The 24,900-nt window shown below is 35.8% G+C and overlaps 1 protein-coding gene across 9 annotated transcripts in view; it reads left to right on the top strand.

Moving 5' to 3' along the window:
* Ufd4 (ubiquitin fusion-degradation 4-like) overlaps window positions 1-24,900 on the top strand; it is an 831,523-nt gene that overhangs the window by 296,194 nt on the left and 510,429 nt on the right. For all 9 annotated transcript variants that reach the window (XM_090399614.1, XM_090399612.1, XM_090399618.1 and 6 more), the window contains exons 20-21: window positions 9,775-9,917; window positions 20,404-20,547. In XM_090399614.1, the coding sequence (XP_090255740.1) occupies window positions 9,775-9,917; window positions 20,404-20,547 (287 nt within the window). The remainder of the gene's footprint in view (window positions 1-9,774; window positions 9,918-20,403; window positions 20,548-24,900) is intronic.

Genomic DNA, 24,900 nt, shown 5'->3' with positions numbered 1-24,900 from the left:
TGTTAAGTACAATAAAATTATCTTTATTGAATCGAAGAGTTCATACAAGGAAATGATAAAAAAAATCAAACTAAAACCAAACTAAACTAAAAAACTGTTTTCCAACAAAACCAAGAAAATTATGAAAAATTGTGTAACATAATTTCATGTGTATTGAACGCTTTTAACACTCATCCTCGCTTTCAAATATGAGTGGCCTAACTCTTCGTCTTTTAATGGGTCTAATGTCTTCCTCACTTGACAAATCTTCATGTTGATTTTCAATCATAGCTTTTTTTCCTAACTGTACTAAAACCTCTCTATACGGAGCTAAGCAGTTTCTTAACTCTCTTTTAAACTTTGCGCTGCGACATTATGCAAACCTGGGGTTAACAATTATTTTATTATTATTATATTACAACAAATAAAAAATATTACCTACAGTATTGTGTAATGTTGTCCAATTACGATAACACAAATTAAGCGAGCAAAAGGCACTTTATTGAACACTAATCGTGATATGTACGTCTGCACGGATTTACAGACAGTTTCCTACTAAGTTGCACTTAAAATTGATGACAAAGTGGGTGGTTGCAACAGCGAAAGTTCGGCAGCACTATTGGATAAAAAAATTCACGCAAATACGCAACAGCCAATCATACGGTTCGAATTATCGGATTATGAGCGTTAAGCTTGAGATGGGAGGAAGTGTGGCTACTATAGTGTGTGGCTACGCCCCGCAAGTAGGTAGTGATGATGAGGAGAAAGAGACATTCTGGAGAGAACTTGACCAAGTAGTAATGGGAATTCCTGATGGTGAGAGAGTGATCGTCGGAGCAGATCTGAACGGGCATGTAGGAATGTGACGAAGTGGTGAAGAAAGGGTACATGGAGGTTGGAGTAGTGGTGAAAGAAATGAAGGTAAAAAAATCATGGAATATGCTGTGGCCTTCGATCTGGCTATAGCTAACACGTGGTTCAAGAAGAGAGTTGGGCATCTGATAACCTATAAGAGCGGGGATAGAATGAGTCAGATTGACTATATTATGTGCCGTAGGAAACATCTGAAGGAGGTGAAAAACTGTAAAGTGATTAATGGAGAAAGTGTAGCAGCATAGCACAGGTTGGTTGTGGTAGACTGTGATATAAAAGGGGAAAAGAAGAATAGACGGAAGTGGTGGGTACAGAGGAGAATAAAGTGGTGGAAATTGGAAGAGGAAGGACCAAGGAATAAGTTTAAAGAAGAGGTTTTGAAAGAAATGAAGTTACCAGAGGATGTGGAAGAATGGTGGGACGTTAATAGTCGGAATATTAGAAAAATTGGAGAAGAGGTGCTTGGTATAACATCAGGAAAGGGACCACCTGAGGATAAGGAGGCATCGTGGTGGAATGTGGAGGTGCAGTTGGAGATCAAGGAAAAGAAAGAGGCAAAGAAAAAAATGGGACATGACTGGAACTAGAGCCGACAAGGAGGCATATAGATTAGCAAAGAAAAATGCAAAGAGAGCTGTGGCAAGGGCGAAAGCGAGGGCAGTTGATAAGGTTTATGAAGAACTGGAGAGAAACGGTGGCGAAGCTCAGTTGTTGAGAATAGCGAAAGCCAGAGATAAGGCCTCGAAAGACATAACATCAGTCAAGCAGATAAAGGATGCCTCAGGAGTAGTATTACAAGAGGAGGACAAAATCAGAGGAAGATGGAAAGAATATTTCCGAAAACTACTAAATGAGGAGAATCCAAGAGAGAGGTGTGAGGATGGAGAGGCAAACGAGAGACCGGTGCAAGACATAAGTAGAGAGGAAGTGGTTTGGGTTCTGAGAAAAATGAAGAATGGAAAGGCTGTGGGAGCAGACCAGATACCTGGGGAAGTGTGGAAAAGTTTGGGCAGTGAGGGCGTGGATATGTTATGGGATCTGATGTGTAAAATAGCCCAACAGGAAAAGATACCAGAGGAATGGAGGAAAAGTATTCTCGTCCCGATCTACAAAGGAAGAGGAGATGTTCAAGACTGTGGCAACTATAGAGGGATCAAGCTGATGTCACACACATTAAAAATATGGGAAAGAGTAATTGAAGCAAGGTTATGGCAGGAAATGAAAATTGGTGAGGAGCAGTTTGGATTTATGCCAGGAAGAGGGACAACGGATGCAATATTTGCGCTAAGGCGATTGATGGAGAAATATAGAGAGATGCAAGTGGATCTGCACATGGTGTTTATTGACCTGGAAAAGGCATACGACAGAGTGGCCAGGCAGGAGGTATGGAGGTGTATGAGGAAGAAGGGGGTGTCGGAGAAGTACGTGAGGTTGGTGAAGGAGATGTATGAGGGAACAGAAACTCAGGTCAGGTCTAGTGTCGGCATGACAGAAGGGTTCCCTATTGTCGTAGGGCTACACCAAGGGTCAGCTCTGAGCCCCTACCTCTTTGACCTGGTCATGGATGTACTAGTGGAGGATGTCAAGAAGGAGGCACCATGGAGCATGCTGTTTGCCGATGACATTGTTCTATGCGAATCATCCCGAGAGAAGCTTGAAAATACCCTGGAAGAGTGGAGAAAGGCATTGAAGGAGAGCGGCATGAGAATTAAGCGGGTGAAGACTGAATATATATCAACGGGGAGTGACGAGGATATCGTCATACGACTCCAGGGTGAAAGGCTAATTTCAGGGAAGAAATTCAAGTACCTCGGGTCGGTTGTCGAGAGGAATGGCGACCTGGATGAGAAAATACAGCACTGAATAACATGTGGTTGGATGAATTGGATGAAGATGAGCGGGGTCCTGTGCAACAAGAGAGTGAGTTGTAAGAGGAAAGGAAAGCTCTATAAGATGGTGGTGAGGCCGGCGATGCTCCATGGTGCGGAGACGTGGCCTATACCAAGGCACAGGAGAGGAAGATGGAGATAGCGGAGATGCGGATGTTGAGATGGATGAGTGGTGTGACAAAGAAGGACAGAATAAGGAATGACTACATCAGAGGGACGGTTAAGGTGGAACCAATTGGCAAGAAAATACAAGAAAGTAGGCTGAGGTGGTTTGGACATGTTGAGAGGAAGGGTGAGCAGTATGTTGGTAAATGAGTGGAGTATATGGAGTTGGATGGAAGGAGGAAAAGAGGTAGACCCAAGCTCAGGTGGAGGGATAAGATGACAGAGGATCTTAGGGAGAAAGGATGGGGTCCGAAGGATACTCTGGACCGGAGAACTTGGAAGAGGAAGGTTAAAGATTGGTGTGCCGACCCCGTTTAGCATGGGATAAGGCACAGTGAAAGAAGAAGAAGATTGCCATTGATGCCATCTGTTCATGCCTATAATCTTTCTCAGGACTCTCATATCTACGGTCTCTAGTCTTTGGTCAAGTGTTTAACTTCTGACCCGGCTCTCAGATCCAAGATAAGATAAAACTGGTTTGAACACTGTCTGGTATGCAGCTAATTTAGTGTTCCAACTAATTTCTCTCTTATTCCATATGAATTTATTCAGTTGACTTCCTACCATACCAGCTTTGTTGATTCTGTGTTTTCTATTTTCATATTTAATTTACCATCTTCACTAAAAATCGTGCCTAATTAGCTGAAATGTTTTACTTGTTCCACAGGTTTTCCATTCACAATACAGTTGACATTTGCAATGCTGCTGCCTATTTTCATTGTCTTTGTCTTGTTATTGCTGACCTTCATAGCATATCTATTACAACAGTTATTCAATTTAGTCAGGGAATCTTGCAGACTTGTAGTGGATTAATTTAGAAGTATAACATCGTCCACAACAACAGAAATGAAGTTTATGAGAAAAATTGCAAATTATACCCTATTTGATCACAGAAGAAACAAAGATATTATGAAAGAATTAAACCAAGAACCAGTAATAGAAAAAATTAAAAAATATAAACATAAATGGATGGAACACGTTCAAAGAATGAAAACAGAAAGATTACCAAAACAAGCCTTAAAGTACAAGCCATTAGGAAAAAGAAAACCAGGATGTCCTCTTAAATGATTCAACGATGACATCTAAGGCCAAAACAGGCACTAAGCCTAAATCCTTGATATGCATGATGATGATGAACATCGTCCACATAAAGCAAAGAACTCAGATTAACACCTCCAATTTTGATATCATATTTAATACCACTTTCCTTCATAATGTGATCCATATAGATAATATACATCCTTGTCTGACACCAGATTTAACATTAAACCATCTTCCTGTACTTCCTTCAATTCTAACTTCTGACTCATAACTCAAATAAAGACAAAGTATTCTTGATATAATGCCCCATTGACACCATATAACTGTAGCGTTTTGAATAGCTTCTCTCTTGGCACCTTGTCATATGCCTTTTCCAGATCTACAAAACTTAAATACAGATCTTTGTTATATTCCCATGATTTCTGAACTATTTGTCGTAAAGTGAAGATCTGATCCTGACAGCTTCTATTTGGCCTAAATCCAGCTTGTTCTTCCCCAAGCTTTTCTTCCACAATTCTTCTCAACCATTTCTCAAGTATACTTGCATAACTCTTACTAGGGACACTCAGTAGGGAAATGCCTCTGTAATTTTCACATTCAATTTTATTTTCCTTTTTTTATATGGGTACTATGAGAGCTCTGCTCCAATCATTGGGAATTTGTCCCTCTGTCCAGGCCTTTTGAACTATGCAGTGCAGCCACTGTAAGACTTTTATACTTCCATACTTGAGCATCTGGTCGAATATCATCTACTCCTGCTGCCTTTCCACATTTCAAGCCTTTGATGGCTTTTTCTTCTTCAAGCATGGATATGTATTCCTGACTGCATGCCTGTTTAGTGTTTTTTATCACTGTGCTATCACTGCTTGTTTCATTTAGCAAATTTTCAAAGTAATTACGCCATACTTCAAGGATATCTTTTTCTCCCATTTTCATGTTACCTGTATCATCTCTAATTCCTTTTATAGCACTCTTTCATCTATTTTTAAGCTTCTTCAACAACCTCCAGAATATCTTGCCATTTTCTTGATATTTATTTTCTATGTTCATTCCAAACTCTTCCCATGACTTTTGTTTAGCTAGTTTTACATAGTGTTTAGCTTTCTTACATTTGTCTCTGTATTCTCTAAGACCACTAGCTGACTTATTTGCCAGGAACTTTTGATATGCTTTATTCTTTTCCTTCACTGCCTCTTTAACTTCCTGTGTCCACCATGGAGTTCTGATTTTTTTATCCTTGCAGACAACCTCACCACATGCCTCTCTGGCTGAATCAGTCGGAGTTTACTTCAAGGCTTGCCACTTAATCTCCAAGATTTAGTTAATGTTCTCAAACTCTTTTATTTTTTCTTCAATAATCTTTGTGTATTATAGTCTATAGTTCACATCTGAGAACATTTTTATTCACTTTAAAACTTTCTTATGTGTTCTTCTTTTCAAAATGAAATGAAATTTTATCTTTCTGCAGACTAAATAGTGATCACTTCCAATTTTGAATCCTCTGTGCACTCTGGTGTCCTGCACCAGGAAGAAAACATCATTATGAACAATAACATAGTCAATGAGACTTTTCTTATTCCTTGCTTCTTCTCTCCATGTGAATTTGTGCACATTTTTATGTTGGAAAATGGTGTTAGTAATAACCAGTCCATATCCTGAGTAGAAATCCAACAGGTATTTGCCATTATTAGTAGCTTTGCTCTTTTCTCCAAATTTTCCCAAAATATTTTTGTATTTTTGACAATCATTTCCTACTCTAATATTTAGATCCCCAACAAGGACCAACTTTTCCTTTTTCATTGTGTCTGTCAGTCATCCAAATTCCTAACATGTGCCTTCAAGGGGCGTACAGGATATGATAGTACTACATGAAAAATATTGTCATATTGTACCATCATTTTATATATTGGTTTAAACCAATAAGAATACAATTTGGTCGGCTAAATCCCAAATTTATTGAATTGGATTTAAACGGTATTGATGCGAACACCTATTGATAAGAAAATAACTATTTTTATAAACTTAAAAGCTAATATTTCGCTAGTATTATATCCAGCATCTTCAGAGTACACAAACAAAGTGTGTTACAAATACGAGACAAACACAATTCGGTGTAACAGTGGGGTTAGTATAAGTAATTGCAGCATGCAACACAAGACTAAAGTCCTAATACGGTGCCATCTGAGTTGGAAAAAAAAAAAAAGTAGTCCATAATTTTGAAAAAAATATAGTAGTTTAAATAGTAGTCCTCGAAAGTTTTGAAAAATAATAGTCCAAAGTTTAAAAAAAATAAAATAAATTAAAAATAAATAAATATTAATTTGGTCTTAGGATGACTGTCTCCCAAATCTTTGGTAGATTTATACAGCCATACTTGTTAAGTTTTGGAGTATGTTTTGAGGCTTCTGTTGATTCCAGGAACAACCTCTCTGATTTGTAGAAGTTTCTGTGCAGTACACTTTTGTTTTTTCCCAATTGATCCTGTGTGCTGGAATATCCAAAGCCTGGTATGCCAGACCCGACTTGCCATAACGAAAGTGCTGGATATATTTTTTGTGTTCACCGAGGCAGATGTGCAGAGTTCTTCCTGTCTGTCCGTAGTAGGCTCGATGACAAGAACAGGGCACTTCATAGACTCCTTGATGTGATAAAGGAGTGAATCTGTCCTTAGGTGAATGGATGAGAGTTGCCAATTTCACATAAGGTTTAAATACAGTGTGCAGTTGGTGTTTGTTAAGCACTCTAGATATCTTTTCAGATGTGCCTTTAATGTACGGGATGGTGAGAGCTTTGTTGTAGTCTTCTGTGGTAGATAGTGGGGGGGGGGGGATTTCTGGGTAGCATTTAGTATTTTATCTATCTTATGTGGATTATAGCCATTGGTTAGGAAGGTGTGGCGCAGGTGATAAAGTTCAGCAGTGAGAGCAGTGACATTGGAACAGATTGCTCTAGCTCTATGGGTTAGTGTTTTTAAGATGCCATATTGTTGAGAAGGGTGATGGTTTGATTGTTTGTGTAAATATATCCCTGTATGTGTGGGTTTTCTATAAACCGAAAATGACAGCGAACCTTCTGGAAGATGTGGTCAGTGTGTCCAGGAAGGGCAGGCAGTAATTGGCTTCTAGTTCCATTGTAAAGTGGATTTTAGGGTGCCAGCTATTTAGATGCACTAAAAATGTATTCAATGTCTCTGGGCCATGTGACCAAATAGCAAACACATCAGCGACATAGCGTAGCCAGAGACTAGGTTTCAGAGTGGCTGTGTTGATAGCTAGCTTTTCAAGATGTTCTATGTAGACGTTAGATGAGGGGGAAGAAAGTGGGGATCCCATAGCTGTCCCATCTAATTGTTTGTATATTTTCCCTTTCCATGTTAAATAACCTGCCTGTACTGTGAATTTAAATAGCTGAAATATATCAGGGGGAAATGTGACTTTGTTCAATCATAGATCGAGATCCCACCAACTCACAAAAGAATAAGGTGTGATCTCGATGTATGATTTGATATGTTGACCGGTCTTGGAGAAGTGTGTGCATTTTGCTTTCATATTCTGTTGTATCCATTACTACAGTTGCGTTTCCTTTGTCTGATTTGGTTATTGTAATGTGGTTAGTATTTTTAGAGCCATTATTTCTTTATGTGGGATATTATTTTTGGGAGGCTTAGAATGGATTAGGATATTGGCCACGTCTAACCTAATATTATTGGCTATTGCTAGACGGAGGTCGTATGTTCCATGTTCAACAGAAGCCATTATTTGATTTTTGGAACTTCTTTAGGAGTAACGGCAAAATTGTGTCCATGACTTAATGCACTCATGGCTTCTTTAGTTAAGGTTAACGATGATAAGTTCACAATGACGCCATCTTGATGTAATTGCGGCCACTGCATAGCACTGCGTTGCTGGAGGAATTCAAATTTCTTCTGGTGCCGGTTTTTAACTTTAGCGAATTCTTTATTGGCTGGAGAGTCGGAGATTCTCTCCAGGATATCCCATAGCTCTAGGTTCAAAATGTCAGATAATATATCATGTAGTGCACTGATGGATGAATTTATTTTTGAAAATTCTTGGCGAGTAGTGTATATCTGTTTTCGTAATAGTGCTAAACTCGCTCGTTTATAAATACAATGGATTTTGGCCGAGTGAAACTTGTTCTTAATTTTTATACAGTTTGTTATCAAATTGGTATCTCGGCACCTTTTTAAGAAGGTTAATCTGTTCAGTTGCCGTGCCAATTTTACAAATGTTACTTATCTAATTCTGCCATGTTGTGCCATCATTTTGTATTTTGGTTTAAGTCAATAAGAATACAATTTGGTTGGCTAAATCCCAAATTGCCAGCCCATCCTCGTTTGTTCAGTATCTAGGTAGATACCCAACAGGGTGCACCATGAGAAGGTGAAGATTGGACATTAGGTCAGAAGCCCTGGTCGGTTCTCTGCATTCCTTTAAAGGCTATGTGGAGGTCTCCTCTCAGTTATACAGCTTTGACCCTTAAGCCCCCTTTGTGTCAGTTGCTAAAGCCTCAAAAAATTCCTCCACTTCTACCTTAGTAGAACCTTCTGTGGGACCATAGGCACAAATAAGTCTCATTGTCCAGTTCCCCATTCTCATATTTGCCCACATCACTCTACTTGAGACTGCCTGACATTCAAGAAGATTAGCCTCGTATTTTGTGTTGAATACTATGGCTACTCCTTCTTTTCCTTGATTGTCATTTCCTGAATATAACATTTTGTATTTATTGCCCAGAAAGATCTCACCACTTTTTGTCTTTTTTTGTTTCAGTCACCCCTATTATGTTGATCTGGTACTTATCTAATTCTTCAGCTAGCTCCATTTCTTTGCCATTCAGGCTTCTTATGTTGATATACCGATCTTTAACTGTGGTGAAGTTTAGTTGGGGTGTGCTTTCAGATTTGTTTCAGTAGCTGACTTTACGCTGTTTGCTCTCGTTCCCTGGCGAAAACAACGGGGGCCTTGTTTAACTGGGCAATACCCCAGCCGGCATGAAATTTTGTCATGTTGTACCATCATTTTGTATTTTGGTTTAAGCCAATAAGAATGCAATTTGGTCGGCTAAATCCCAAATTGCGAGCCCATCCTCATTCGTTCAATATCCTGGTAGATACCTAATAGGGTGCACCACGAGAAGGTGAAGATTGGACATTAGGTCAGAAGCCTTGGTCAGTTCTTCCCATTCCTATAAAGGCTATGTGGAGGTCTCCTCTCAATTATAGAGCTTTGACACTTAAGCACCCCAAATTACAGGTGTTATTGCATTAAAAAAAATAAAATAAAACTGGTATAGTTAAAACTAGTCAACTAATATTTTTGTCCTATATGTCTTCAGCTGTCTACCTTCTTTTGTTTCATGATTTTGATGATGCCAGATACTATTTTTCCTCAGTTTTTTTTTTTTTTCCCCTTTCAATAGCCGGCCTGGTTTGCCGAGTGGTTAGTGTATCTGCTCTCCAGCCAAAAGGCTGTAGATTTGAATCCTGCCGTGGGCATGGATGTTTGTGATTGGCTGTGGAAATACTACTGGTGGTGTCGAACAGTAGCAGGCGATTCATTGTAGTTGGTGGAGACGGAGCGTTGTGGAGTGGGTGCCATCCCTTGATGAGTCTTTGGACATCCCTGGAGATGTCATGTAATAATAATAATATTTTCCTTTACATACTCAAAAAAAAAATAAATAAATAAATAAAAAAATAAAAACATTTCTGACAAGAAATAAATATCCATGGCACTAAATACAATATTCTGATAACTATATATGTATGTATGTCGGTATTTCAAAAGACTTCTTTCTCCCTTTTCAGGTTGCCAAACAGTGGTATGATTATGATCGTTCGACTTTCACTTTTGTAAAGAAATTAAAAGAACCAGGAATCAAACTAAACTTCTCACACCAGAGGGACTTTGATGAAAATGGAATAATTTATTGGATTGGAACGAATGGAAAGTAAGAAATAGAGCTTACTTTACACATAATAATAATAACAACAGTAATGTGGTTCATGTTGTTCATTCCTGTTTGAATTGTTTAGAATTAAGCTCAGAGTGCTATTGATTGGCACAAGATCAAAAAAAAAAAAAAAAAAAAAAAAATGTAGCTCTCTTCACAAATGTGAATAACATTTAAAAATCACTTACATACGTGGGCTGTTCAATAAGTAATAAGACTAATTTTACTGTTGCGAAACCACTCATCACAATATTAATTTCTGTGGAATAAAGAAATGTTGCTGTATGTATAAAAGAAGTTGATAGATGGCGCAAACGGGCTGATGTGCCAGAGTGTCACGTGACTAAACGCAAGTGCTCATTGGCGCACCTACGAGGTGCAACCAGTCTTCGAAACAGACGCGTCCTTGGAACAGCGTTATGCGATTAAATTTTGTGTGCTTTTGCAAAAATCGGCATCGGATACTTAACATGATATGCGAAGCTTTCCACGATGAAGCAATGTCAAGGGCAAATGTTTTTCGCTGGCATAAAACTTTTAAGGAAGGAAGGCAAAATGTGGAAGATCTTGAACGTGAGGGAAGACCTTCAACGTCCATCACAGAAACAATGATCAACACAGCAGCGATTATCATCAAGCACATCAAAAGGAAGCGTCCATTGCTGAAGAATGGCTTCTTGTTGCACCATGATAATGCAAGGCCACATATTGCTGGTTGTGTAGTGGACGTTTTGCAGAAGAACAACACAGATATCCTACCACACCCTCCATACAGTCCTGATCTCGCATCGTGTGATTTCTGGCTGTTTCATCAGCTCAAGAAACCACTAAGAGGCTGCCATTTCGAAAGCAACAAAGAATGTGTAAAAGCTGCGGAGGCGGTTTTATAAGAACTCTCAAAAAACGGACTTTCACATGTTTAAGAAGTGGACGCAACGTTGGGACAAATGCATCGTGTCTCACAGTAGTTACTTCGAAAAAGACCATGTAAATGATGACGATTAAAGGTAATCTATTTTCTGTATAAATATAGTCTTATTACTTATTGAACAGCCTATGTATATAATTTTTGTTGTTTCAAATAATTCAAGTGCAACAAGCAGGTATAATACATCAGTTATTCAGTTCAATTAGAAAACTAGTTTGCTAGCTATGTAAAAATATATGGTTACAAAGTTCTGTTTCCTATTCAGGAAACTGTAAACTTAAATTCAGTTATCTAATGGCCAAGTAAATGATAGATCAGTGTATTTTGTGTGTTATTAATATATATCCTTCATGAAAACATTTTCAACTAATTAAGAACAAGTTATGTGTTATAATCTTAGTAAGGTAAATACACTTTTATGGTAATAGCATACATACCATGAAAATACATTAATGTACTCTAAATACAGTGCAACTTATAGCGGGACCTAGAATCCAACATACATCTATTATAACAAAATCCTATGGGGCAAAGAACTATGGGGAAAAATCTGGAAATTGAAACGGAGACACACCACCTGCCAGCTCCCCATCCTAGAACATAATTGTTCCACACTCAGGGAGATTTTTGCTAAAGCATCAGCAACATGTTATCATCTCCGTGTTCCTTGCCTAAAACTACAATGCAGAAAAACGACAAATTCTCTTTTCTTCGATCGGCACCATAGAATACATTAAGCTGATCACTAAAAACGAAATGAAAGCTGCTTTACATATGTGCCCATTGATCATGATAATATTTATTACGAGATGGTACAACACCTCACTATCATCCATGGATCAGCTGTTGCACCATTACAACAGAATTTTTTTGTGAGAGTATATATTCAGATATCTGGAAAAAGGCAATTATTGTCTTTTCTAAGTCAGGGAAGGATCCATAATCCACAAAGAACTACCATATAACTGTTCTGATCAGCTGCTTTTGCAAAATTCTGGAAAAACGGGTTAGCTCTCATCTCTTATGGTTTCTGGAAAGCAACACCCTTTTTTTTTTCCAGAACACAATCTGGCTTCTGGAAGAATCATGTTACTTATGATCATCTGGCCCAGTTGGAGGCATCCATTAGAGTTGCCTTTTTAAACTGCAAGTATCAGTTTTCTTTGACGTGAAAAAAGTATATGTTACTGCTTGGAGATTTTGGAATACTGAAAAACCTTCACAATTTGGTCTTAGAACGAAATTCCCTCTTTTTATCAAGAAGTTTTTATTTAATCAAATCTTCCGAGTCTGAGCAGCAACTACAATGCAGAAAACTGCAAGGTTCAGTTTTAAGTGTCACTCCTTTTGCAATCAGAGTAAGCTTGATAATAGAACAACTTCCTGCAAAGTAAGTAATGCCCTCTATGTGGATGACTTCATCTTTTGTCATTCGTGTAATATGACAGTCATAGAAAGACACCTGCAGCAAATCATCTCTCAAAATGTGTGCTTGCAAATCAGTTCAGATGTGCACAGCAGAAGACAGTTTTTATGCACTTTTGCTCAGACATGGTCTTCATCTTTACTCAGAACTTGGACTAACACAAAGCATTAATCCCAGTTTTATAAGAAGCCAAGTTCTCGGGATTCATATTTGGCAGCAGTGTCATTCCTCCATCACATGCGTGAATTAAGAGACAAGTACTGTTAAGCAATGAACATCCTTTACATGCTATCTTTCACCTCTTCGACTGCTGACAAAAGTTCTTTGCTCCATCTGTATCATACATATAATCAGACTTCATTATGGATCCCAAGTCTATGCATCTGCAAGAGAAAGTCCTCCATGATGGCCAGATCTGGTTCACCATCAAGCCATAACAATTGCAACTGGAGCATTTAGAACCTCACCAATTGTTCATTTGTTTCACAATTTGAGACAAATGAACCACTTTTGTTGCTTTGATGCACAATGAAAACGAAATCCCTTCCAAACTTATCCTATGTGGCCAGCTGTTTTTCATCCATGATGGGAGAATCTGTACAACACCTGAGAGACTGCAATAAAATGGAGCTTTTCTTTCTGTAAGCCAAGAAAATATTGCCCCCTTCCCATTTGTCTACTAGCAGCTCTTTCATGCCTACAGAAGGGAATGCTCTGGTTGTTTGCCTGTGTGCACTGATGGTTCAAAATCAGATGATCTAGTGGAATCTTCTGTGATTCCCATCCCAATCAAGTGCTGTCTCCTATATTGGAGGTTAACTACCATGATGTGATTCATGGTTAACTATGGATGGTACGACATATGGTGATACTACATAATACTACATATTATCGTAAATATTCACGGCTGTAAGTCTGTGTGTGCATGGGGCCGGTTTGCCTGTTCCGGGGGGCAAAAAAACATGAGTTTCCAGGTGAAAAAACCTCCTACCTCTATATGAGACCGGCTAACTCACCTTTACTCGAAAGAGATCAGATAAAGGTTCCTCGTGTCATGGACGGGAAGGAATCAAACCCTGGTTTTTCCAACCAAATGCCTTTGTCTGTACCGATTAAGCTATAGAGGCTTCAGACAGCATTATATCTGCACAAATTATACTAGAGTATAACAACTTTACAGCTAAGCTGTACACTGTAGAGCTTGCTTTAAAATACATAAGATTTCATTGCTCCAATATGTGCATAATATATACAGATTCACAGAGCTCTTTACAAGCAGTAAGAAGGCTAGAGCTGTAGAAATATCCTGTCCTCTCTTGAATCCAATATGTAATCTCTCAGTTCTGTAGGATTCCAAGCCACATTGGGATTAAGGGAAAGAAACCTGCTGTTACTGCAGCTAGGTCAGTTCATTTCTCAGGTTTCCACCATTTACCTGTACATTACACTGATTACAAGCAAATCATCAGGCACAAAATTTTATCCCAGCAGCATTCATCATGGAATACAGAGATCAGTAATAAGCTCTTTCGAATCAAGCCTGAAATTAAATTGTGCATCCTACTCTATGCAGGTACCATAAAGTGGAAATTGTTTTTACTTGGCTGCTCATAGGTCAGTGGTGTTCAACCTTTTTTACTATGCGAGCTACTTTTCTAAAAAAGTTATTCGGTGATTTACTCTCTCTTATATATAAGGTATTCGGCGATCTACTCTTATATAGATCACGTTCCTCCAACCTGATATCTGATTACGCACAAATAAACAACTAAAAAAAAATACACAACTGAAAACTTTATTTGTGTATTTAAAAATTTCTTTATCACTTTTAATTATTTTAATACAACAAATATTTTAATACAACAAAAAAAAACAAAAAACAAATATATTGGAATAAAATATTGATTTCTCTATTTTGGAAAACCAAAGTTAGAAAAAACAACAGATTGATTACAAACTCACAAGTTACAGGAAATGCTGGTTGATTTTAAAAAAAAAAAAAAAGTTAATGTGAAATTTGGAATTGTTTGGACCTCGCAATATTTTCATAGTCAAGTTGATATGAAGTGGCCAATCACAGACAATCATCCAAATGATCATTTGTAATTTGGTTTCTGAATTGATTTTATATGATGGTCATATTTGAAAAAGCGGATTCTGACAAGTATGTCGATCCGAAACATGACAGAATTTTTCGTGCAATATCAGTTAATATTGGGAATTTTTCATGTGCATACTACCAAATGACTTCATTGTTTATTGATTTTAAATGTAAACTATTCTAATGTTTATTATCTCAAGTTCTACTTCAGTTTAGTTTATATCAAACAGCCTACTAGTTTTATTTGAAATTTCTGTGATGTTCAAGTTTTCTTGAAATGGATTATTGATAAAAGATACAATCATTTCAGTTTTATTAAAATCTTTAAATCTTGAATTTATTTCTTCCTCAACTAATTCTATTTCACGAATAAATTCTTTTAAATCATAGCGAAGCATTTCTTGATTTTGTTCAAAAAATTTTAATAAATATGGGAGATGTCTAAATTTGCGGTCATTTATATTTTTCTGTAATAAAAGTAAGTATTGTTGGAAAGTTTTTATTGAATTTAAGATGTCAATTAAATTTTTATCACTACCTTGTAACTCTAAATTTAAATTGCTTAATTTTGTACAGAAATCTACTAAAAATGATAAGGGTAACAACCATCTTTTATCACTCAATTGTGGATAAATATCTCCTTTTTCATCAAGAAAAATTTTTATATCGTTAATTAATACAAGAAATCTTTCTAAAAATTGACTTCTGCTGAGCCAGCGAACATTATTGTACAACAGAAGTTCCCTATCATCATCTGCATGTAATTTCAATAACTGCCGTTGCAGGGCTTTTCCTCGAACAGAATTTAAAATTTTAAATGTAATATCATAAATTTAGTTTAATCCTTTATCCAAGTGTAAGCAAACAAAGTTTGCGCCTGAAAATATTTTCAGGACTGAGGTAAGGGTGCAACACCAGGCAACTCCGAGCAAAGGTGGACCAAGCTCTCATCTCTCCCTGTCTTGGTATCTCCCATAATGCAAAGCACATCTCCTTGCGGACATGTATACTGCTATGCATTAAGGTAAGGACCACTACCCAGATCGGTTTCAACCTTTATTGAGGTGTATTTAAGTAAAGACTTCTCTAAAAAATTAGACGATCCCAAAAGGTCACCCACTCAGCTTTGTTCCACTCAGTGACAGGCTCACCCCGTCACCAAGAAGAACTTCTCAGCGTTGGCTCTACCCAGTAGCAGGCTCACTCCACCACCCAAACAGAGCCTTAATCTCAGCAATGGCTCTACTCAGAGACAGGCAAAAACCTACCCCAAGCAGAGCCTCTCATATCCAGCATGGGAGGCAGACCCAAACGTGGAGATACTAAGGCAGAAGCAATAGGAGAGGTCATATTTACCTTATAGGAGTTGATAACAGGTGTACCACCTTATTATTGAATTACTCTGGATTTAGAGAAAGATGTTGGATGTTTATTTTTCACTTGGTTAGACTATAATAAATTTAGTTTAATCCTTTATCCAAGTGTAAGCAAACAAAGTTTGCGCCTGAAAATATCTTCAGGACTGAGGTAAGGTAGTGCAACACCAGGCAACTTCGAGCAAAGGTGGACCCAGCTCCCATCACTTCTTGTCTCAGTATCTCCCATGATGCAAAGCACATCTCCTTGCAGACATGTATACTGCTATGCATTAAGGCAGAGCTTTCCAAACTGTGTGTCGGCTGCAGTGTGAAGGTGTGTCGTGCGAACATAAAGCATTAAACAGAATAATCGCTAAAAATTTCCACAGTGGAATCCATTTCGCAAAGTACTGGTACGACTTTTAGTTAGCACCATTAAAGAAGATATTTGGTCAACCGCTCGGAAACTTGCATGCAACCATCACCATCAGTTTTGTTTTCGTTGGGGTTTTCTATAGTTATTCAAGTATGAATGACAGTATATGTAAACAGAAGCTAAATTGTGCAGAGCCACACTAAGGAATCCCAAATATACTTTACTTTAAATAGAATGTAATTGCAAGATGTTTTACGTTCTAGAATTTAAATTTCACTTTCGAAATTGTATATACAAACTATCTTTTAATTATTTTTAACCTTTAAGAATATTTCATATCAATATATTTCGATAAATAATGGAGAATAAATGCAGCCGAATTCATCCCTGTGGTTTTATCACGTAGTAGTCGCTCGGTTTTATTATCGTTCGACCAATAAAAATAAAATGCCTCACTTATTCATACAAATGTTATTATTGATGTTTATTCTAACTGCAACGTGAATAAACGAAGAGCTGGTGCTTTTATTTTATGTTTAGTTACTGTTAAAGCTTTAAAATAAATTCGCACAGTTTTATTTATCAAATTGGTGTTGAATTACCTGTAAAATGGATAAGTTTCTAATTAATAAAAGAAAAGCTGAAGGTGACGTTTGTGATGAACAAAATGTATTGACTATAGAGGAAACTACGCAAGAATCAACTGTTGAACGGTCTGCATTAACACGGAAGAAGTGTAAAGGAAAATTTTCCACGCCTCGTTTATACAATAAAGATTATATGAAATTGGGGTTCACATTTTCTGGTAATGAAAACCATCCTTGTCCCCAATGTTTAGTTTGTGGGGTGATACTTGCAAATGAAAGTATGGTACCAAACAAATTAAAGTGCCATTTTACCTCAAAACACAGTCATTTGTCAGAAAAGGCAGTAGAATACTTTATTGAACTTTCAAAATCTATAAAGAAGCAGTCTACATCGTTCACCAAGAGAATGAAAACATCAGAGAAAGCTCAAGAGGCAAGTTACTTGGTTGCTCAAATAATTGCCCAAAACAAGGAGCCACACACTATTGCTGAAACCACTATAAAGGAATCTTGCTGTGCTATTGTTCAAACAATGTTTGGGCCCGAATTTGAGATAGAAGTTAATAAAATCCCTTTGGCAGATTACATGATTGGAGGACGTATTCAAGACATGTCTGCTGACATTAAGCTGCAAATAAAAGATATTTTTCAAGACGATAATATGATTTTTACATTGCGGTTAGATGAATCAAGAGATGTCAGTGGGTTAACGCAATTACTCGTTTTTATACTTTTCATTCATACTAACAGAATTATTGAGCGATTCTTGTGTTGTCTAGAACTTCCAATGAAAACTAGAGGCAAAGATATATTTAAAACACTAGATTGCTTCATGAAGGAAAATAATTTGCTATGGTTAAATTGTGTAGGAATGTGCACAGATGGGTGCTCCTTCAATGGTTGGTTCAACAAAAGGTTTCACAGCTTTAGCAAAGAAAGAGAATGAAAATATTATAATTACTTATTGCTTTTTACATCGCAAAGCACTAGTCGCACAAACCACTGGTAATGAATTAAAAAAGGTTATGAACAAAGTTGTTCAAATGGTCAATTACATTAAAAGTAGACCTCTTAAATCAAGATTATTTGCTAAAATTTGTGAAGATATGGGGACAAAATTTAAAAAACTTATACTACACTCAGAAGTTTGTTGGCTGTCAAGAGGTCGAGTGCTTTGTCGTGTATATGAATTGAGGGAAATGATGCTTAAACTTTTTGAGGAAAATCAACAAAATGAATTCTGCGATCTAATTCAAAACAAATTATGGTGCACAAAATTGGCATATCTTACTGACATATTTGAACACTTGAATAAAATAACACCAGTATGCAAGGAAAAGGAGAAAATATCTTAACAGCAGTGGATAAAATTTGTGCTATGAGAGACAAGATAGAAATTTGGAAAAGGAAAGTGAAAGAAGGAAATTTTGAAATGTTTTCCAAAACTGCAGACTGTGAACTAAAATGTGATATCAGCTCCTTAATTGTTGACCATTTAACAATGCTCGGAGAGAAAATTCATCACTACTTCACAAATATTGAAATACAAGACTATGATTGGATCAGAAATCCATTTTTTTTAACTTCAACAATTAACTTGTCACTTATTGAAGAAGAAGAATTAGCTGAAATAAAAAATTATCTAAGTCTGTTAATGATGTATGAAGAGGGTGATTTAGACAACTTTTCGATTTGTGTTTCAAAAATGCATCCAAACATAGGTAAAAAAGCATTAAAAATTCTTTTGCAGTTTTCCACAACATACATGTGTGAAGTATCCTTTTCAACGATGACAAACTTGGAGACATTTAAACGTGGAAGCTTAAGAATGCTTGATGACGAAATGCGAGTGTCTTTATCTACTATTCCACCAAATATTGAAAAGCTGTGTTCATCCCATGAAGCTCATATATCTCATTAAAATTCTATTATTATATATTTCTTTCTTTTCTTTCTATTTCTTATAACAATGACATTAATCTTGGAAATAAATATAAATATATTATATGTTTTTATTTTGTATATTTTATTATATATAAAAAAAATGATCGAAAAAACTCAACAAGCGAGCTATGAAATCTGTTTTCCCTATATTAAATACATTGAAAAATTAAGAAGAGAGAATCATTTCAGCTCAATTGATGTGTTTTTTATTTGATCATACTGTATTATATATTTTTAATAAAAATGAAAGTTTTCATGAGATAGGTTGTGTCGTGAAACAAGTTTAACCTCTGGTTTGCTAATAGACTGTGTCGTACCCTCAAGACAAGAGTATAGTCTAACTATATCACGCAACCTTTAAAGGAGTTATTTGATATTTGATCTTGACCTCTCCTATTGCTTCTGCCTTAGTATCTCCACGTTTGGGTCTGCCTCACACTGACGAGATCTCAATAAAGGTTGAAACCGGTCTGGGTAGTGGCCTTTCCCTTAATGCATAGCAGTATACATGTCTGCAAGGAGATGTGCTTTGCATTATGGGAGATACTGAGGCAAGGAGTGATGAGAGCTTGGTCCACCTTTGCTTGGAGTTGTCTGGTGTTGCGCTACCTTACTTCAGTCCTGAAGATATTTTCAGGCGCAAACTTTGTTCTGGTGTCAGACAAGGATGTACATTATCCCCTGTGCTATTCATTATCTAAATAGATCACATTATGAAGGAAAGTGGTATTAAACCTGATATCAAAATTGGAGTGTTAATGTCAGCTCTTTGCTTTATGCAGATGATGTTATACTTCTAAATTAATCCGCTAGAAGTCTGCAAAATTCCCTGACTAAATTGAATAGCTGTTGTAATAGATATGGCATGAAGGCCAGCAATAACAAGACAAAGAAAATGAAAATAGGCAGAAGCATTGAAAATCTCACTGTATTGGGAATGGAGAACCTATGGAACAAGTAAAACATTTCAGGTACTTAGCCATGATTTTTAGTGAATATGGTAAATTAAATATGGAAATAGACAACAGAATCAACGATGCTGGCATGGTAGGAAGTCAATTGAATAAATTCATATGGAATAAGAGAGAAATTAGTTGGAACACTAAATTAACTGTATACAAGACAGTGTTCAAACCAGTTTTATATGGATCTGAGAGCTGGGTCAGAAGTAAAACGCTTGACCAAAGACTAGAAACTACAGATATGAGAGTCCTGAGAAAGATTAGGGGCATGAGTTGGCATCATTGGCAATATCATATTAAAAACGAGGATATTAGGAAAGAACTTGACATTGTCAGCATCCGGGAATGCATTAGCAGAGCTAATCTCAGGTGGTATGGTCACTTAAACAGAATGGGCAAGGAAAGATTAGCAAAACAAGTGTTCTCTGCCAGGTTGCCAGGAAAACAACCCAGAGGAAGACCAAGCTATAGGTGGATTGATACAATAAGAAGTGCCCTAGAATATAGAAATATAAGATCTGATAATGTTGGAGTCTTGACAGGTAACAGACTGATTTGAACGAAAATTGTAGATAGGAAGTTAGTAGTGATATAAGTTTTTCATGTAGTACTATCATATCCAGTATACCTGCCATGTACACTCAAGGGGTGTGAGTGTACATGCAGGAATTTGATGATGATGATTTAATTTATTTAGGTGCTTTTAATGATAATCATATAATCTCTTTATTTCAAATAATGATATCCAAGTCAGAAACAGTTTTTATTTTATTTTTTATTTTTATTTTTTATTATTTTTAGGACTGTATCTGAATGGGTGAATCCAGCTCAAGTAGGATTAGTTGTGGTAACATCATCTGAAGGAAGAAATTTGCCTTATGGTAGATTAGAAGATATACTTAGTCGAGATTCATCAGCCCTTAACTGTCATACAAATGATGACAAGTAAGCAATTAGTTTTTCATTTTCTTTATGTTGATATAGACTTTTGCATTTTAATTTTGATAAATGAATTTATTCTTTCCATTTCTTAAGCAGTTTTATTCAGTGTTTTAAAATTTATTCTTGAAGGATTGTCCGGATAAAACAGTTCTCTACTATCAGTAAAATGGAAATGAAACTCTAAATAGTCGAATAGATTTTTTTTATTCGTACATATTTTAGTACGAGTTAAAAAGGTGTATATAAGTAAGTTGTATATATAAAGATTTACATGAGATTTGCAGAAAAGCTGGAAACACCTGTTCCATTCTCAATAAAGAACTGATAGAACCAATAACTTATTTTTATAAAAGCCACATTTTTAAGAAGATTTGAACCAGAATTGCAGAGCTGGCAGGGAACCATTGTCCAGCCAATTGCAAAATATATATTGATTAAAAAAAATTAAATTAAAATATATTGGTTTAAAAGAAATATGTATAATGATTTAAAAGAAACTGTCAGTTCTGACCTACGAATCTGCATTGTGCTGCTTGTGTTAGACAAGTGTTAATAATTAATAGGTTTTTTCAGACTGTTATCATCTATTAGTTTATGCACAGAATAAAATTTTAAGAGAGTTAATTTTCAATTTTGATATTTAAGAAAGTTAATAAAATCTAATGAATACTTAATTAATTTTCAAAAATACTTTTTTTTTACATTTTTTTAAATACTTACCAATGCGTAATAGACAGTCATTTAGAGATTGGCATTGTGAACCTGTATGTCATTGTGATCTCAAGTACAAAAAGTGATCCTTCGTCATATAAAAGATTTTGAAGGAAATCTCTCAACCTACACTGCCACTACAATTTTCCTCCAATTTCCTCTGTCTCTTGCTTCCTCCTTCTTTTCCTGATATCCTCGTTCCCATTATATCATCCAGCATCAATAGTCATGTTCTTCCTCTTAGTCACTTTCCTTCAATTTTCCTTTCTATCATTCTTTTCAGTAGGCTGTCTCCTCTTAATACATGTCCTATCCAGTTATACTTTCTTCATCTTATGGTCTTTAGTAAATTCCTTTCTTCTTCAGCTCTTTGTAATACTTCTTCATTGGTGATTTTTTCAGTCCATTTTATTTTCTCCATTCTTCTCCATAACCACATTTCAAATGCCTCCAACATTTTAGTTTCTTTCTTCCCAATTGTCCATGTTTCTGACCCATATGAGGTCATACTCTAAATATAGCACTTAATAAGCCTTTTCTTTAGATTTTTATTCATTTTATTAATAAACAAATTTTTCTTGCTATAAAAGACATTTTCCTTTGTTAATTCTTTATTTTATTTCCATGTCACATTTTCCATTTTCTTGTATCATACTACCAAGGTATTTGTATTGTCTCACTTGCTCTACACTTTCTCCATTCATCATCACCTTGATACTTCCTGGTTTCCTGGAGATTCTCATCACTTTTGTTTTCTTTGCGTTAAATTTCATACCATATTTCTTGCATATATTTTCAAATTTTTGCATTAGGTGCTGTAGTTCATCTTCAGTATTAGCTAATATTGCTTGATCATCTGCAAATCTAATATTTTGTATTGTTCTTCCTCCAATAGTGATTCCTCTTTTCTCTTCATCAAATGCTTCTTTTATCATTTCTTCTGCAAATATATTGAAGAGCGTCGGTGACAGGCAGCATCCCTGTCTTACACCTCTGCCAATCACACGTTTTTTAGTTTTTCCTCCTTTTGTCTTTATTAATGGCCGCCTGGTTCATATATAATTCAGCTATTAACCTTTGGTCTCTCCAATGTAAACCTATTTTGCATAATATTTCCATCAGATTTTCCCATTTCACCATGTCAAATGCTTTTTCAAGGTCGATGAAACATATATAAACTTCTTTATTTACTTCTATATTCCTTTCGCATATGGTCCTCATTACTCCAATTGCATCTCTGGTTCCTCTGTCTTTTCTAAATCCAAATTGATCATCCCCCAGAAAATACTCCATTCTGTTATACAATCATTGATTTAATATTCTTAGCATTACTTTGCAGGCATGCGAGAGTATACTTATAGTTCTGTAGTCACTGCACTTTGCAGGATTCCTTTTCTTTTCAATTGGTATAAGAGTACTTTCTGTGAAATCTTTAGGCGATACTCCTGTTTTGTAAATGAGGTTGCAGAGTTTCCATGTTTCTGTTATACCTTTGTTCTCCAGTTGTTATAGGATTTCACTAGGTATTCCATCCACTTCTTCCATCTTTCCACTTTTTAATTCCCTAATTGCTGTTTCTACTTCTCTCTTTATTATTTCAGAACCTCTTTCTTCTGTTGAGATTTCATTTTGCTCTTCCAATTCAATTTTTGTTGGTCTTTGATGTATTCCTTCCATCTTTCACCCTGTATTTCAATATCATAAATCAGTTTTCCTTGCTTATCTTCTAATGTGGATTTTGGTTCTAATAATAATGGATTTGAATTAAACTATTAGCATATTTGAGAGTATATGACTTTCAGCAGCAACTGTAACACTACTAATATGATGCATTTTAGAGGTTTGAGTTGCATAAAAAGGATCATACTTTCATTTTACAACTGAATTCCTGATACTTTTAACATTACTTGCCAGTAGTAGTAATATGCTATACATTTTCATTCTTTCATGAGCAGCTTCAAATAATTTAATGTTCAATTAAATTATTATACAGCTTTATCCAGGGCTGCATTTACCATAAGGCACAAGCTGGGGCATCACTCTCTATGAGGGGGCCACATTTTAAAACCTTACTCCTCACAAACAACAATATAAAAAAAACAGCCTAGTTATAGTTGCAAAATAAAACTTATTTTTAAATATTAAATTCATAATATAAAAACTAGAGTCCGCTGAAAAATTTGTGAGGCCTTCATTTGAAATACATTGTCCTTTCCTTAGAATATAAAACCAACAGGAACTGCTGTATCGCATAAAATTCATGTGAGCATACCATTTCTTTGCTGGACGTATATACACGTCCAGCAAAACCTGGATAAGATTCTGTTCACCTGTTGAAAGAACATGGATAAGAAGTGTAATTTGTGATGTAATCTGTGATGTCCATTAAAAGGTGCGATAATCCTTCACGCTGAAAAGAACACTTAACGATTACCTACCGTACGTAGCTACGTTCAGTTGCCTATAGCAAGAAATGCAATTGCTTGCCGTTTGCTTGATAACCGGAATCTGTTATATTAGACTAAATACCTACGAGTTATATTCATTTTTACTACTTGTTTTATAGTATAATTATAGTTTTTAATGCCATGCAAAATAAGAAATCTTTTCATGCTGTCTTCATTTCATATTGTATCACTTTGGAAGATCAATGCTTTTGCTAATTATTTTAATTGCCAATCATTTTATTCTCCCAGAACTTGGTTCAAGATAATTATTTTATGAATTCACGAAAATCCGAATCTTAAAATAAATACAGCTTTCATCTGTCGAAATTAAGTTTTCTTTATTTTTTATTCATAATCTTAGCCGAAGGTTAGTTCACAGATTGCACCAAGGTTTGCACTTTTACGATTTTACTTTATAGAGTTTCATACGTAAATCTTGAATCATATCATGTAATGCATAATTTTTATAAAATAATCTGTAGGTTTTTGCAATTCAACTTTCTTGGTTTGGCATAATCACTCACTACAAATCAAATAAACAGTGGTTATGAAGCCAACTGTTAAGTACATATTTTTGCAAATTTCGATATTATGTGGCTTTTGAAGTAGTGATACTTTCCCTACAGTTTATCATTCGAAACATGTATAGGTGCATGCATCAAAATGAAATTTTATTTTCAAACTTTTCATAATAGAATTAACACTGTATTTCGCCTTTGATGGCTAACTCCCCCCATTATTAACACACACACACACACACACACACTGCTAGGTAATATATGTGCATGTTATTTTTCCAAAGCAATTGTACCAGATAACTTTTGATATTCCGATATGAAATTAAATTGTGATTATTATAAATTAGCAAATTTTTTTTGTTTATTTTCTCATTTATATTATTTCCTGATAAGTATAAATCATTAAATTATGTGATATTGGAGAAGTTGATGTTTAAAAAAGAGTTTCATACTACAAAAGCAATATCAGAATAAAATGTTTCGAACATCTGTAAATCAGTCAGAAAGGTATAAAAAATAAATAAAACAAAATAAATTTCTGTGTGTATTTGGCTATTGTTAGGCACTTTTTCGTATGTCTACTGGACATATTCTTTCCTCACTTTTTCTATAATTTTCTTTAGCTTATAGACTGTTATTCGAACAGAAAGGAATAGGTCTATAACCCTCCCTCCTCCTCC

The sequence above is a fragment of the Typopeltis vanoorti genome, chromosome 10 (genome assembly GCF_054136105.1).
Source record: "Typopeltis vanoorti isolate ZY-2024b chromosome 10, IOZ_Tvanoo_1.0, whole genome shotgun sequence".
Lineage (NCBI taxonomy): Eukaryota > Metazoa > Arthropoda > Arachnida > Uropygi > Thelyphonidae > Typopeltis > Typopeltis vanoorti.
This window is presented reverse-complemented; position numbering and strand designations above follow the sequence as displayed.